The sequence below is a fragment of the Chinchilla lanigera genome, unplaced genomic scaffold (genome assembly GCF_000276665.1).
Source record: "Chinchilla lanigera isolate Chin_1 unplaced genomic scaffold, ChiLan1.0 scaffold00093, whole genome shotgun sequence".
Classification (NCBI taxonomy): Eukaryota; Metazoa; Chordata; class Mammalia; order Rodentia; family Chinchillidae; genus Chinchilla; species Chinchilla lanigera.
The window spans coordinates 4,212,359-4,228,421 of record NW_004955494.1 but is presented as its reverse complement, the minus strand read 5'-3'; the positions used below and the strand labels follow the sequence as shown (position 1 = coordinate 4,228,421).

The 16,063-nt window shown below is 48.8% G+C and overlaps 1 protein-coding gene across 5 annotated transcripts in view; it reads right to left on the bottom strand.

Moving 5' to 3' along the window:
• Atp6v0a4 (ATPase, H+ transporting, lysosomal V0 subunit a4) overlaps positions 1 to 16,063 on the bottom strand; it is a 76,909-nt gene that overhangs the window by 23,029 nt on the left and 37,817 nt on the right. For all 5 annotated transcript variants that reach the window (XM_013505029.1, XM_005405454.2, XM_005405451.2 and 2 more), the window contains exons 8-13: positions 15,594 to 15,676; positions 14,717 to 14,810; positions 12,203 to 12,415; positions 7,580 to 7,730; positions 5,726 to 5,865; positions 4,119 to 4,276 (exon numbers count right to left, since the gene is read on the bottom strand). In XM_013505029.1, coding sequence (XP_013360483.1) covers positions 4,119 to 4,276; positions 5,726 to 5,865; positions 7,580 to 7,730; positions 12,203 to 12,415; positions 14,717 to 14,810; positions 15,594 to 15,676 — 839 coding nt within the window. The remainder of the gene's footprint in view (positions 1 to 4,118; positions 4,277 to 5,725; positions 5,866 to 7,579; positions 7,731 to 12,202; positions 12,416 to 14,716; positions 14,811 to 15,593; positions 15,677 to 16,063) is intronic.

Below are 16,063 nucleotides of genomic sequence, written 5' to 3'. Positions count from 1 at the left end.
GATGCCCAGAAGGGTGACCACCCTTGACCAGCTGCCCGGGGAAACACGCCTGCCCTTCCGCAGCAGATGCCAGGGTCTTGGAGAGCAGCAGCGGTCAGGACACGAGATGGTACTGCCCAGACCCACAGTGTACAGTAGGGACAGCCCTTGGTGGGCTGTTCCAGACACAAGCCCCTGGCCAGTAATTTGCCATCATAAGACTATTGGTAGAGATATATTCTGTGCCACCAAAGGGAATGGGCATCCCCAACAGGAAGGAACCGGCCTGGCACCCATAGCTAAGCCACAACATCTCCTGTGGAACCTCAGTCCCCAAGTTCACCAAACCAGGCCATCTTGTGACCAGTGTGCAGTAAAAAAACAAGACTGATCCACAGTCAGGCCTGAACACAGGCAATAGAAGACACTGTCCAAACCACAAAGATGACCAAACATTCCCCGTCCTAACCCAAGCCAAATTCTCTAGGTTCCTTGGTACCTTCCCTCTTACTGGGGTCCCCATGGCCCCAGCCATGTGACACTTCCTGCTTCCCCACTCTGGCCAATGCACCCAACTTGGGGAATCACAGCATGCCCCTGGCTTCCAGCCTTCGGCACACTGTCCACTGCCAAGGAAAACAGGCCCATGACTCAGGCTGTGGCTGGTGATCAAAGCTACCTCACTGTGTCCTTCAGCTCTGACAGAGAACTGAAGCTCACTCTGCTTAACTGGTAATGAGGCTCCGCTTTCGCCACACATGACACCTGGGCACACCGCTGAGCCGCTCAGGCTGGGATCTGGTGTCCTTCCCTGAGGAGTCTTGAATTAGGGAAGGGGTCACTGCAAATGCACCAGAGAGCCACACTCCCACTCTCACTGCAGTGACAATAAGCAGTTCACTTGGATCTTTCACAGTCACATACTGGGAAAAATAAAATTTAATGTTGGTAGGTTGGAGAAATTACACAGATTGGACCCATTTCAAAGTTCATCTCTATGCTTATGTGTCCTTTTAGGTATCTCTTCAGGGCATTAATGGCAGAGCCAAGAACAAAGGGAGGGAAGGAAGGAAGGAAGGAAGGAAGGAAGGAAGGAAGGAAGGAAGGAAGGAAGGAAGGAAAGAAGGAAGGAAGGAAGAAAGAAAAAAAGAAAAAAGAAAGGAAGGAAGAAAAAGGAAGGAAGGAAGGAGGGAAGGAAAGAAAGAAAGAAAGAAGAAAGAAAGAAAGAAAGAAAGAAAGAAAGAAAGAAAGAAAGAAAGAAAGAAAGAAAGAAAGAATGTTTGGGACCACAAATTCACAACGGCTAGTTTTACATACTTCCCTAAGGTATAATAGAGGTTTCGGATTATGGGTGTTAGCCTTTTGAGATTTTCCATTAACTCTTTCGGGATGAGCCACCCTCTCCCACTCACTGACACAAAACTAAGACCACTAAGACTAAAAAACACTCCAGGGCAAGATCCTTCTCAGCACGGGGTCCTCTCCTCCCTCTTGAGTCATCCCACGATTATCTCTTGCCGCTGAGTCATTGACCTCTGAGTCTTCTGCTGACTTTGAATCTTCACTGCCCCTCCTGTCACTGTAGACACTCCATAAATAGTGGCTGGCCTGGAGTGCCTTTGTCTCTGCCCGTTCTGAGCAGTGACCTCCCAGCTCCCCTTGATGCATTACTAAATGTGTCTCTGTTTCTTATTTCACCCTTTTACTGTACAAGCAGTTGGGAATCTTGGCCAGGTCCACGATAAAAAAGAAAAAGAGAGAAAGAAAGGAAGAGGAGTGGGAAGAATGGGAGGGAGGAAATGAAAAGAAAGAAAGCCAGGCATGGTGTCACACACCTGTAAACCCAGCTCAGAAGGCTGAGGCAGAAGGATCACCAAGTTAGGACCCAGCCTGGGCCACATAGCTAGTTCAAGGCCAGCCTAGACTACATAGTGAGACCCTGTCTCAAGGCAACACACACACACACACACACACAAAATCATCTGTGTTCAATTTTATTCATTTTTTTAAAAATTATTTTAATATTCTCAGCCTCTACTACAGGACCCTAGGCCTACCGGAGAAACTAACAACCCATACTAAGGGTTGTTCCCATCCCTCAGAGTCTACACAGACCTGCCATCATTGAGCCCTTAAAACACGCTTGAGAAAGCTACTAGCTCAAAGGAGGCCTGGACGGAAATTTGAGACAGAGAGAGCGTGTCTCAAAATTTAGATGAGATTGCTTATTTATTTTCTCCCTCCATTTATGTTTACTACAGATTCTGGTGAGCAAAAATTCAAGGAAACCCTGGAATTTCCTTAAACAGAGATTGTACAACACCCTCCGCCCCCATGCTTGGAGGCAGGGAGGGGGTACAAGGGTTCACGCCTCTCTCCCTCTTTACCAGCCCTCCCTTCCCATCTGCCCAACCGAAAGTTTCCAAATAAGACCGGAAGTTTCTGCAGATTCCAAGAAGCTGATCAGACAGATATTAGGAAACATCACCTGTGATTTCTAGCTTTGCAATTCTGCAGTGTAAGGACTGTGGGATACATAAAGCATAAGACCCGCCCCAAAAGTCACAAGGTTGTCCACATTTCTGTTTATTCCCCTCAGAATCCCCTATTCTGCAGGGCCCTCCTCACCTCTCCCAGTGCATAAAACCGACTGAGCTCTCCTGCTCTAAAATCTTTCTCCCTTTCCATCAAAGTGTGCATTCTGCAAGCACTGTGTTCCAGTCAGAGGGCTGTTCATCTGATTAACTGCTAAATAACTGTGGAATGCAAGGGGAGGTGTGGACAGCGGAATTTAGCGAGCTTCCAGGTCTCTCTTTCCTGCAACCCACACATCTCCTCACCAGCTGCCCCCAAGCCCCTGCTTTTCGCTCTGCCAGCCACCGGGCAAACACAGGGAGCTGGGGCTGCACCATCACCCTCTCTTTTTTTCCACTAAACGCTGAAACTAAGCCACCCTGTGCAGCCAAAGGAAAGGCCTTGCTGGGGAAGGTGGGGTCTTGGGAGCTGGAGGTTGTGAATCTGCACAGTTCAGCACCTCTATCAGCCTTTCCCAAAGCAAAGCCTGCGTTTCAGAAATGCCTCGTGCATGACTTGTGTGTGTCAAAGGCCACCTTTCTCATCACAAATCCTTGCCTCCAGGATTCTTGCAAAGAGGCCCAGGTCACATGCTCCTCCACCAGTTTTCATAACACTCCCTGATACATGGCACACACTCTACAAGAGGGAATCAAAATATATGGTGAATGTTTAAAATGTTTTTTAAAATGCAATGCATGCCAGGTGTGGTGGTGCACGCCTATAATCCCAGCACTCAGGAGGCTGAGACAGGAGGATCGCTGCAAGTTCAAAACCAGCCTGGGCTACAAAGTGAGCTCACGGCCAGCCTGAACTGCATAGACAGAGCCTGTCTCAAAAAGACAAAAAAAATAAAATAAAATGCAGTAAAAGACAATGTCATTAATTCCCCTCAAGATACTCCTCCCTGGCTTTGAACACACTCATCCCATCCTTCTTGCCACTTTCTGAAGCAGCTCTGGATGCCCTCCTCAGTCATAAGTGTCTTTACAAGATGTGATCAAAAAAGACAATGAATGCCACTGCTGAGTTCCATCCAGAGAAAGGCAGGCTCTTAAAGACATTACGGTGTGAACTCTTCTACCTTATTCACCGGATCTGGCACCACACAACTTCTGGCTCTTCCCCAAAGTCAAACTGACCATGAAAAGTAAATGTTTTGAATCAAATGAGCACATCAGGGCAGCCACTGCTGCTCAACTAAAGGTATTCACGAAAGAGGACTTCCAGAACTACGTCAGAAGGCGACAAAAACAATGAGATAAGTGTGTTTGAAGCAAGGGGGTTATTTTGAGGGGGTTAATGAGAACATGTCTTTGTAACAATTTTAAAAATTTTAAATGCTCGGTATTTTCTTTATCATACCTCGTATGTATTTAATTAAGCTGAAATCTTAAAAACTAGCTCCCTGCATTATAGCTACAGCACAGTGAGAGAATTGGCCCAAGTCTTGTACTCAGCAGGTAAAACTGAGCTGATCTGCAGTGTAGTTCTGAGCTGAGTCAGGTGTAGACTTGCCAAACCATAGCCCCAGCCAGAGGCCCCCGGGGGCGCTGCAAACTCACCTCCATGTCCCGTTTCTGAACATAGGCTGGACACTCCAAGAAGAGCCAAAGATGTTGAAGGACTTGGAGAAGCAGTCATTGTAGATCAAGCCCGTGTAGATGGAGAAAATGCCCATGAGCAGGATCAGGTAGCGCCCGTGGAAGAAGGTGTTCCAGATCTGGCACCGGAGAGACAAGAGCAGGAATGTCAGAGCCTGAGAGGGGAGGGTGTGTTGGGACATTTCTAGCACCCCTATGCTGGGCACCCTTTGGAGCGGCCAAGCGACCAAGGCAGACATTGGTGATTCCCCTGAGTTTATGGAGGTGAATCACAAAAGTCTTGCATTAGGGTAGGCATGGTGGCATATACCTATCATCCTAACACTAGGAAGCTGAGGCAGGAGGATCTCCACAAGTTCAAGGCCAGCCTGGGCTATATAGTGAGGCTGTCTCAGAAACAAAAACAAGAAGTCCTGGACTGAGATAGATTTAGATAAATATATATCTCAGTTTCTTTTTCAGCCCCAGTTAGAAAATGAACTGGAGCACAAGCCAAGGCCCCACCTGCTAAGGAAGGGCCTGGACACTGGTTGGAGGGGTCTTGGGGCCTCCAGGCTACACATCTAGACCAAGTCAGACCTACACTCTGTGGGGTCTTGCCGCTGTAGAGCCGTGTCTCTGGTGTCTACATCTGCTTCGGGGAGCGAAGCACTTTCCTGCAATCCTACACGACATGTCATTCATCCCAACAACTGCTGGAATGCCACTGTGTGATTTTAAGCGGTCGCCATACAAAACAACATCGGTGAAGCCTTGCATGGAAAACTGTTTTGCCCACAGATGTTGCTTGTGATTAGCACACAGCAGCATCACGGCGCTCGCACTAATCAGCTCCACCTGTGAGGAAGGAGCACCGCGGCTTCCGTCACTCAGAGCGTGGCCAGAGGCGTTTCCAGCTGTCAACGGACTTCCATGAAGGCAGCACGATGCACTGGGACTCACTGATAAACTTCAACAAATGCAGACTCACTCGGGAGCTCAGCCTTCCTCACACTCTGCAAAGTGACCTCCTCGTGGAAAAGTAGAAAGCAGGTGTAGGGGGAGAACATAATATTTGGGATTTCTCCAAGCTTCCTAAGAAGCCGAGTCCCAAGCTAGTGGGGAAAGGACTCTGCCGTGAACAAATATTTATTGTATTTTCAGTAAAAAATTAAAAAGAAAGCTACAGATAAGATGTACTACTTTGACACAGATTTGTAACAGGAATGTTTCTGCACGAAGCTCACACACTCTCAGTTGGGAAGATATCCAAGATGTTGTGACTTTACCTAGGTGGTTAGGTTGCTGTATTTTCCAAACTTTTATAGTGAGTGTGTATTGCTTTTATCAAAAGAATAAATAAAAAAAGTTAGAAACAAAATAAAGGGGACAAAAACCAATGCCTTGTCAAGCCCGAACAAACAACAAAAACACTGCTGATCAAACGGCACCGATTTGGGCTCCTTTTCCTTTTTGCTTTTCACCTCTCTTCGTTTCTCATAAACACGCATGATGCCGAGGGTGAAAACGGATGCACATTTCAGTACTGCGCCTGAGGAAAGGCGGTGAGAGGGCGGCCGGGCACCCACCTCGTTGCTGCTTTTCTGGGAGAGCAACCGCTCCTCATTCAGGACCATCCAGAGGGCTCCCAGCAGCATCACCGCTCCATGACCGCAGTCCCCAAACATCACAGCGAACAGGAAGGGGAAGGTGATGATGGTGTAGGGAGCTGTGGAGGTGACACCCACGTCAGCCTGAGGCCTCCAAACATGCCTTGTGCCACCCACACACCCAGGGAAGATTTCTCCATCCGGGCCGGCTCCGCAGCTGCTTGGGTTCTTTGTTCTTTCTGCTTGTCCCCCGCCGCCTCCCCTATGGGTGAGCTCATCCATGACTAGGGATTCTCAGTCCCCAGTTTCTTTGTCTGAGATCACAAAGCATGATGGGATTGAAAACCAGTTTTTGATCTCTCCGTGTCTTTGGTATTTTTCTATCACCATCTCTGTCTGTCTCCACCACAGACAGGCAGCACACCCCACCAGCAGTTACTCCAGGGCTCTCAACCCAACAGCCCTGCTTTGTGGGTGACAGGTTAGCTGGGACTTGCATGCAGTGTTTGGCTGAAGGGTATCTGGTCTACCCCTCTATTTCACTAACGAGCCTACTGAGATTGCACAGCACGGGGCACTCAATAGCTCATCTTTTGACCCCAAGTCCAGCATCCTTTTGTCCTTCCCACCCACTAACTATAGGCCCATAAAGATGCCCAGCAATGACACTCTCTGTTTTTGTTTTTTCAAATAGTTTGCCTTCTTATTTATTTATTTTATTTGTCTTTTTGAGACAGGGTCTCACTGTGCAATTCAGGCTGGCCTTGAGGTCACTTTGTAGCCCAGGCTGGTCTCAAACTCTCAAAGATCCTCCTGCCTCAGCCTCCCAAGTGCTGGGATTACAGGTGTGCGCCATCATGCCTGGCAAAAGTATTGACTTCTTGTTTTATAGAACAGACTAGATTGACTGGCTTTTTTTTTGTACTGGGAATTGAACTCAGGACCTTACACTTGTCAGGCAGGCACTTGTGCCGCTGAGCTATATCTCTGGCTCCTCTTTATATTATCAAAGGAAAAACAGAATGCAGCTGCCTGGTGAGGTCACAGTTTAATGCAGAACAGATAGAGACAAAGAACAAATGCTTTATTAGTTGGTGTATATAGGAGATGATTCAAGATATCAGGAAACCAAGGTTTTAGGAATGTCCCAGTTTTCAGAGTCACCTCCCAGGACCCCTGAGAGGTACACATTGCCACTTTCAAGCTGCCCCACTGTGATGGAGACAAATATGAAGCAGCTCCGAGCAGGACTTAAATTAACCAATTGGCTTTTTATGTTTACTTGTGAATCTGTCCAAAGCCTAGGCTGCTTGTCCAGAAGTGGGTGATGGACTCACAGTAAGTGAACCTCTGTGAGTCACTGATCCCTACTAAAACCTGTAGTGGCGGACAAAGCCAGAAAGCCTCAAAGGATAAGACAAGATCACAGCCAAGGACACCTGGATCTGATCTCAATTAGATAAAAACTATCACCCTAGGCATTTCACTCCTGGGTAGATTAACTTAATCCTTATTAAGGATTAATTTAATGCCTTACTTGGAGAAGTCTTTCAGTAATTCTGCCCTTCTTGGGTACTCCCCTTCCTTCTTCTGATATTCATTAATCAAATGAATACAGGCCACCCAGAGAAGGTCTTGGTCTTAGCCCTGAGAGAATCTCAAATTCTATGAGAGGGCTTTGATCCTCCTGGAGCCCTGAAATCATTCTGTTCACCTCTTTTTATTTAGCCTTCACCATACACTCATTTGGGAGACCGCAGACCTGATCAGCCCGCAATAACTGAGGAATATTACTAACCTGATACCACTGTGTGACAATGCATTCCATCCTACCTGGGTTCATCTCCCGGTAGCTGCCCACGCCATAGGCATCCACGATGTTCTGGAAGCCAGCTGTGAATTTATTGGTCCTGTTAAAGGTGGGAGGGGCTGTTTTCGATTGCACTTCGGTCATGATGGGGACCATGGAGGAGCCACTTAGTTCCTGCAAGAAGAATAGGTGTTGGCTAGGGAAGGGAGGAGCCTCGGGACGGTGCCAGCTCGTGGCTCTGGGCATCATCTTGGGGCATCTCTTGACTCTGGGAATGGCGACCTCCATCCGTGAAAAGCCAGTGGCTTCTCAAGTAGATGTCTAACCCATCTTTCAAGAGAGCCTTCAAGAGAACAGACCCTGTCCTTTCTGGCTCTGAAAATGCCCACCTAACCCTCAGCTCTGGACTCCGAACTGCTGCCTTTCTTTCCACCTTCTCGCTCCAGAGCTCATCCACTCTGCTAATCCATCCCATCTTCCAAACGGCGCTAACCCTCCCCTAAGTCTCAATTCTTCCCTGATTGCCTCATTGGGTGTGCAGACTCCGGTGTCTCACCAACCCCACAGATCCAGGAGCCTCAAGGAATCCCCCCCTTTGCCCCAAAGCCAGGCCCTCCCCCTGCTCCTGGCACAGATCTTCTGTTCTCCCAGATTCCTGGAACTTAGGAACTGTCACTCTTGTCCCTCCTCCTGACTCAGTCAGTGATCCACTGTCAGAGCTTGGTAATATTTCTCCCTCCCAAACACCTTTCCTGCGAATTCCCACAGCTCCTGCCCTGGCCAAGCCTCACCATCCCTTCTGACCTTGTTCCATTCCATTTATCTGACACCCCAGAGAGCCGAAACAGTCTTTCCACAGAACCAACCAAAAGCACTGCAGTGCTTCATTCACTTCACTGTCCCGCTCTGAAGTCTTCAAAGACATCCTAACTCCAAGGAATAAAATCAAAACCCTTATTTTTTTTCTTGTCTTTTTGAGACAGGGTTTCACTGTGCAGTTCAGGCTGACCTTGAGCTCACTTTGTAGCCCAGGCTGGCCTCGAACTTGCAAGGATCCTCCTGCCTCAGCCTCCAGAGCGCTGGGATTACAGGTGTGCACCACCACGCCCAGCTAAAACCCTTATATCCTGTAGTCGGAAAGACTGAGTCAATGGGATTCCCCATTCACACCATTCCCCTTGAGACGCCCCACCCTGTTCCCCAAGGAAATCAGTCAAATCTCTTCTCCCCTTACCCAGGTCTACACGATTCTCCACGCTCCCCACCCTGGGAAACTTCCAGACTCCCCAAAGCCCAAGAGTGCTTAGATAGGATTTAGCACCAGCTGAATGAGGGCTCGTGGTTCTGTCTCAGTCTTCCCAACAATACCATGAGGTAGATTTTGGGACAAATCTCAGCTTCAAGAGGAGGCCACTGAGACATATGTGAAGTAACTGCCTCAAGGTCATACACAAGTGAAGGTGTTTCCTGTTGTACTACTGCCTTGTCTTATCACTATGTGATCAGCACCTCCTTCTGTAGCTTCCTTGTTCTTTTCTTTCTTCTTTAGTACACACCCAGTAGCAGCTGACATCATGCCTAGCATAGGTGACAACTGCTTATTGTTGATGATAATGATAGCACCAAGTATTACAGGCAGGCAAGTCAGGCAGAAGACATAGGCAGCCAGAGAGGCTCTGGGCCCCAGGCAGAGTCAGGACAACCAGGCCTTGGTCATGAGCAGGAGCCTGGGATCAAAAGTCCACAAGAACCAGGTGGACATTGGGGCTGGGGATTTAGCTCAGCGGCACAGTGCCTGCCTGGCAAGCGCAGGGTTGTGAGTTCGATTCCCGGTACTGGGAAAAAGCAAAAAAAAAAAACCAAGAACCAGGTGGACATCAAGTCGAGGGTGTAACAGGCGAGGTGACAGCAAGGTGACGGATCCCTCAGCTGGAAAACATTTTCCCCTTCTCACTTTGTTCTTTTAGTGACACACTTGGATAGGAGAGAGCCCAGGAGGCAGCTCAGACACATGCTGCCTACCTGCCCCGACCACTCACGGGCCCATGTCTAGTTTAAGTGAGCTGGTTTTACAGGTTGACCTTGGTTTGGCTGGGTGTGCTCTGAGCCCTGGTCAATTTTTGGTATTAAAAATCCTACACAAAGAGTTCCCGGGCCAACCCACTTTTGGATCCCCCCCTGCCTATTGGGAACTATATCTTTCTTCTTAATAAACCTTCCTCCTCTCTCTCTCCTTTGTCCTTGACTCCATTTTCTTATTTTGTGAGGCACAGACCCAGATTATACCATTATACAACCACACGCTCTGCCTTTACACGTTTCCTTCCCCATCTCCTACCCACATAGGGCTTCTCCTGCGGTCTGTGGAAACATTTTTGTTACTTCAGAAGACTGAAGAAACTGTAAAGCCAGTTGTACACTGGGCACAGTAGTGTGGACCTACAGTCTCAGCTTCTCAGGAGGCTGAGACAGGAGGATCACTTGCGCCCAGGAGTTTGAGATTAATCAATGCAATATGGTGAGACCTGGTCTCAAAAATGCAACAAAACCAAGGCTCCTTAGTACCTTGGAAGAAGCCTGACCCCTTCATGATTAGTCTGTGTTCCTTCATACCCGCAGCACTCACACCTCACCCATCCACCAGCCTTGCAGTCTTCACATGGCAGCAAAGTGTTTCTGAACTGCAAACTGGATCTTGTCTCCCTGGCAACAGAATAAAAGCAGGCTCCTTAGGCAGCTCACAGGTCCCGGGGGTTGGCCCTGTAGTCTCTTCCTGAGCTTTCTCTGTTTTGAACTTGACCCAGCCTCCCTCCGGCCCTGGCCCCCCAAAGCAGGGTCCTGGCTTGCCCCTTCTGCATCCACCTGTTCACTGACCTGACCACTCCCCTTCTGAGAGCATCCCTGCTGAGGGAGAGCCTACGCACAGTGCTCCCTCTGAGCCAGCATGCTGTAATCCCAGCACTCTGGGAGGCTAGAGCACAAAGATTGAAAGTTTGAGGCCAGCCTGGTCAATTTAACAAGATCCTTTCTCAAAAGTTAAAAAGTGCTGGGGATGTAGCTCCATGATAGAGTGCACCTCAGTACCACAAAAAACAAAAAATGAAAAAAAACAGGAAAAAGCCCTATCTGGGTAGTTTTGGGACCACAATGCAGGAGCATAGTAGTACATGGAGGTTAAGAGTTCCTACACTCAAATCCTGCTTCCTGGCTTCAGCACTGGTGGGGTTACTCATACGTTCTGTGCCTCAGTTTCCTCACCTATACAAAGGGAATAAAATAGCTCCTGCCTCCTCATCCATTCCCACCGTAAGCTCCCTCAGCATGCAAGCTCTTCCTCCACCCGCCCCGATCCTCTGGAGCATTTGGGAACATCTGCCCCGACACCACCTGCTCAGATGGACCCGTCTAGCAACAGCCACCATGAGCCCTCTGTTCTCAACAGATATGCAGGAGCTGGACCAGACCTCCACCTAATGGGGTTGACCTCCCTGACACCCCAAGAAATCACTCAGACAAGCTAGCCACACCCTCCAGCAGGAATAAAAGGTCATGGGACTCTCTTGTCACTGCAAAGCCTCCTTCTCAGAGGAGCTAGAAGCCTCCTGGCTCAGCCTCCAAGTGACAGCCCCAAGTGTAACCCCACCAGCCCTGTGTGACTTGTGCTGTCCTGAATATATACGACTGTCACGGTTTAAACATGCAGTGTCCCCTATAGCTTCGTATTGAGGGTTTCACCCTGAAGCAGCAGTGTTTGGAGGTGAGGCTAGAGGGGGCTGGATCATAAGGGTTTCAATGTAATGCTCCGTGTTATTGGGAGGTGACAGCAACAGGGGGCGGGGACTGGCCACAGCAAGCAGGTCATGGGGAGCACCTCTGAAGAGTGTGCCCAGCCCCTTTCTCTCTGCTTCCCGGCCACAATGAGGTAAGCATCTTTGTTCCTCTGCACCTCCCACCATGACTGTCTGCCTCACCTCAGCCCACAGCAAGGGACCAGCCGACCACGGACCAAACACTCTGAAACTGTAAGCCAAAATAAACCCTCCCCGCCTCTGTTCTCTCCTTGATTTCCCAACCACTGCTCACCACTGCCTGAAACTTCATCCCCCACAGGCTTGCACACTGTCTATCTCTCTTCCTAGACAGTCTGTCAGGCCAGGGTCTGCCCACGTGGCCCTAGATCAGTGAACACCCATGACAGTGAATGCAGAGAACTCCGAGAATTACGCTTGGTGCCCAGCGTTGAGTGCTGCTGCTGGCACGCAGGGAGCCACCTCAGCCTTTTAGCTCTCACCATAGGCGCTTGGTTATTTGCCTCTCCAGCCATGCTGTTGCCTCCACGAGGTCACGGGAGGGACTTACAGCCATACGATGGTAACTGTGCTCACAACTAGTGGGGTGGCTGGCGTGTTAGTGCTTCCATACATACTTGAAGATCAAGAAAATGTTGAGTATTTGTCAAACACTGCAAACAAATGCGTGTCCTTTATGTGCCCTACCGCTGGGTTAGGAATTAAAGGTGAAGGAGATAATCCCACCACCAAGTCACCTGCAAAGCTCAGAAAGTGGACAGCCTCCAAGAGTCTCACAGGGGAGAGATGAGGCTGGGTGTGGCCTCTCTCTCCCCCCCAGTGCCACCTGCTACTCACCATGCCTTGCTCCAACGCCCTCTTGATACGTGCAGTGTCCGCCACTGGGAACCAGATCTCAGCGATGACACACTGCTGGGTGACGTCGATGTTGCACATGTTCAGGGTATGGTAAATGGCTTTCATCTTCTGCACTTTGGTGACCCAGGAGTGCCAGTTGGCAGCTGCTTCCTGCAACAGGCGCTGGCGGTGAGACTCTGTTTGTGTTATGACCTGGGCAAAAACACACAGAAAGACGAGGACCATTAACAGAGGCGTCTGACACAGAGGCAAAAAGGAGGCTTCTCAGCCATTGTGGCTTCCCTTCTGAGCTTCGTCCTCTGATATGAAGAGCACTCTTGTGAACTAACTACATAGGTTAAAACCCTTTGGCCAAGTCTGCACCTTCCGTTGAGTCTAAATTCCACATAGTCCTCTGGGTTGGATTGTGCCCCACTCCCAAAAGATGTTGGAGTCTAAACTCTGACCCTTTGACTGGACTTTACTTGGACATGATCAGATGAGGTTCCAGAGGACCAGGGCGGGTCCTAGCCCCACATGACTGGTGTTTTACGAAATCTGGAGACATAGGCAAACAGGGAAAAATAACATGTGACGATGGACACAGATTACAGTGACCATCTATAAGGCAAGGAGCACCCAGGGAGGCCGACAGCCATCAGAAGCTGGATGGATTGAGGAACAGTCCTTCTTTAGTGTCCTTAGAGCACAAATGGGCCTGCAGACACCTTGGTTTCTGGCTTTCTGGCCTCCAGAACTGTGGCAATCAATTTCTATCATTCTAAGCCACCCAGTTTGTGGTCCTTTGTTACAGCAGCCTTGAGGAATTAACTTAAATGCTTTATATACATAATTCTTCCAATAGATGACAAGCAAATTAATGAAGGAGGGAAGGAATGGACGATTTGGTACACACAAAATGTATTTAATGGGATTAGTTTTCATGCTTGGATGCTACAACACACAGGGTAATGTTTTTCAGTAACCTTTCCACATGGCTACTGCAGTGTACTGTAAGACACACATCATGGCTCTAAGATTAATGATAGACACAGGGTGCACTTTTGTGTCTCGAAGGATCACTTCGCAGTGTGATGCAATACGGCCTGAGGATTTCCAGAAGACAAGATCAGCTTGACATAGGTAAAACTTCCATGAACCTTAAAATAAACCTTGCCCTTACAAGAGCAGCTGATATACCCTGCGTGAAGGAAACACCTGCTACCAGCTCTGGACTGAATGCTAATGTAAAAAAAAGGCAAGAATTCCCCAAACTCTCAGAATGAGCTGCAGACACAGCGCCTGCTATGAGTCAGTCAGTCATCTAGTCGTGACTGCCTGGTCTGGGCCACCCGCCTGCTCCTGAGATCGTGTTGTCAGAGCTGCCCGGAACCAGAGGTCTTTAACTGGACAACAGGAGAGAAGCCACTGCTGGGATGGACCACTGGGTGTCCCCAGACTTGATAGCAGCCCAAGTCCCACTAAATGTAAGTGTGAACTGAATGACTGCTTTTCCACTTCCCCCATGAAATCTTCGGGAAATCTATCAGGAGTATGTGAGGAAAAGGACTTCAAGGGAAATTGCATGGGGGAAACACAGTTGTCCTGACCATGACAAAGGAGGAGCAGAGAGAATTAAAGAAATTAAACAATTGCTGGGAGGGCAAAAGTGTCTGTTACTAGGGGTTTTAAAACACACACACACACACACACACACACACACACACACACTACTCATTTCCAAACCTCCTTGCTGAGATTCTAAAATTGTGCTAGCCCCAGCAGCAACCACATGCGGCTACCAAAATTTAAATTTAATTACAAATAAATAAAAAATGAAAATTCAGTTCTTTTCATTCCTGGTGGCAGTAGCCATGTTTCGGGCTCTCGGCGGTCTTCTCAGGCTCACGGAGGCAGCGCCGCCCAGCTCAGGTGATGGGACGCTTTAGCACCAGAAGCTCTGTTGGACCGCGCTGTCTAGACTACACCGTAGGGTGGGTGGAGGCCCCACGGACCTCAGCAGTCAGCAAGGCTGCTGTGACTGAGGAGTGTTCTGATCACAGATGTGCTGAGCGTCACCCTGGATGGTGGCAGGGCTTACCACGGAAATGAATTCGGGATGTACAAATGTCCACATGGTGAAACTAGAGTCACTGTTTTTACAGAATTCCTTGGCCGGCTTAAACAATTCAAAACAGGCCAAACTGGTTGCTCAACTTAGCTGACTGGTTGGTCAGACTGTAGATGCAGTCGAGGCCGAGGCTGGCAATAAAGAGCTCCTTGATCAGACTGGGGCGGCTGCCCCGAGGCTGAAGAGGGTGTGGTTGGCTCTAACGCCCGGCAAAACACCACTGACAAGCAGAATCGTCACCCCTACGTACCCAACACTGCTTTCTCGTTGTGTCCCCTCCTGCACTGCAGCCAGAGAGCCCAGCGAACATCCGAGCCAGCCGCAGTCAGGCCCGAGGACAGATCTCCTCTCCCCGCAGAGCCAGGCCCGACCCCGTCACTCACCGTGATTAGATCCTCCAGCCTCACGTTGACACCAGCCAGCATCTCTCTGCGCTCCGTGGCAGGCTCTGGGCAGGGGTAGACAGTGGCTCGAAACCTGTGTTTAATGAGGACATGCATGGGCTTCGCCTGAAAAGCACCTGCTATCCCTTTCTGTGAGACCTGGGGCAGATAGCCGCTCCTTCCTCCTGTGCCTTCCTCCGAGCAGCCCTGCGATTCCAACACATCCCTTCCTTCATTCACACCGCGAAACCTATGAGAACCTCTGGACAGAAGACTCGGGCTTGACCTGCCTCTTTTCCCCTGTTCATGTATTAGTGTTCTTCAGTATGGAGAAATTTCTGCTTCTAAGGGGCTACACGTAAGGCGGTTTTGTAAAATGAGACACAATCAGCCACACAGAGCCTGCTCATTAGCAGAGGATAAGGAGTAACTGAGGAATAACCCGAAATGGTTAACACGTCTACTTTGATAGCTTTGGATTTTGTCGATGCAGGTCCTTCCTGTTCTTGTTCTCACAACTCTCAAAATCAGTTGCATTTTTTAAGTACAAGTTTGTGTACATAATGTTTACATTCCTTGTGGGGAACCGGTACATGCCCATCATACTACACCTGAATTCCTTTCTTAAATCCTCTTTTCCTCTCTCCCCCTCCACCCGTCCCGTGATCCCCTGCCTTCTGTTTCTTTTCTGTACATGCTTGGAGTACATGGTGTTTATATTCCTCTGTGGAGTTGGGACATCTTATCAAGTGTGGGAAAGTTATTTAAAAATCCGAACTAGCCTCAAAGGGGACCCAAGAGTGTATTTGGCACAAAAGGCCTCTTTACCCAATCTTGGCCTCAACCCCTAATGAAAGAGCCATTAACTGCCTCTCACCCATCACAGATCTTCTTGACTTTCTGCCTGAGTTGCTCTCCTTGGTAAAATATGATGAATATATTCTTTTTAATTTCTTCTCTCTGGAAAATCAGAACAAATATTTTACCAAGCCTTGAAGGAACAGCTTCATAGTTTTTTTTTTTTCTTTTGTCTTTTTGAGACAGGGTCTCACTATGCAGTTCAGGCTGGCCTTGAGCTCACTTTGTAGCAGGCTGCCCTTGAACTCCCAACGGTCCACCTGCCTCAGCCTCCCAAGTTCTGGGATTACAGGTGTGCACCACCATGCTTGGCTCTTTAAATTCAACTCTGAGCTCTGAATGTAAGAGATATGATCATGAAGAAGAAAATACAATGCAAATGCCGACTGGGCTCACCAGAATTGACCTGTAGATAGCTACATTTCAGGAGGAGTTTATGTTTGATACATAACAACGAAGGTAAAGGTGTTTCTAATTTTTGACTCCCAG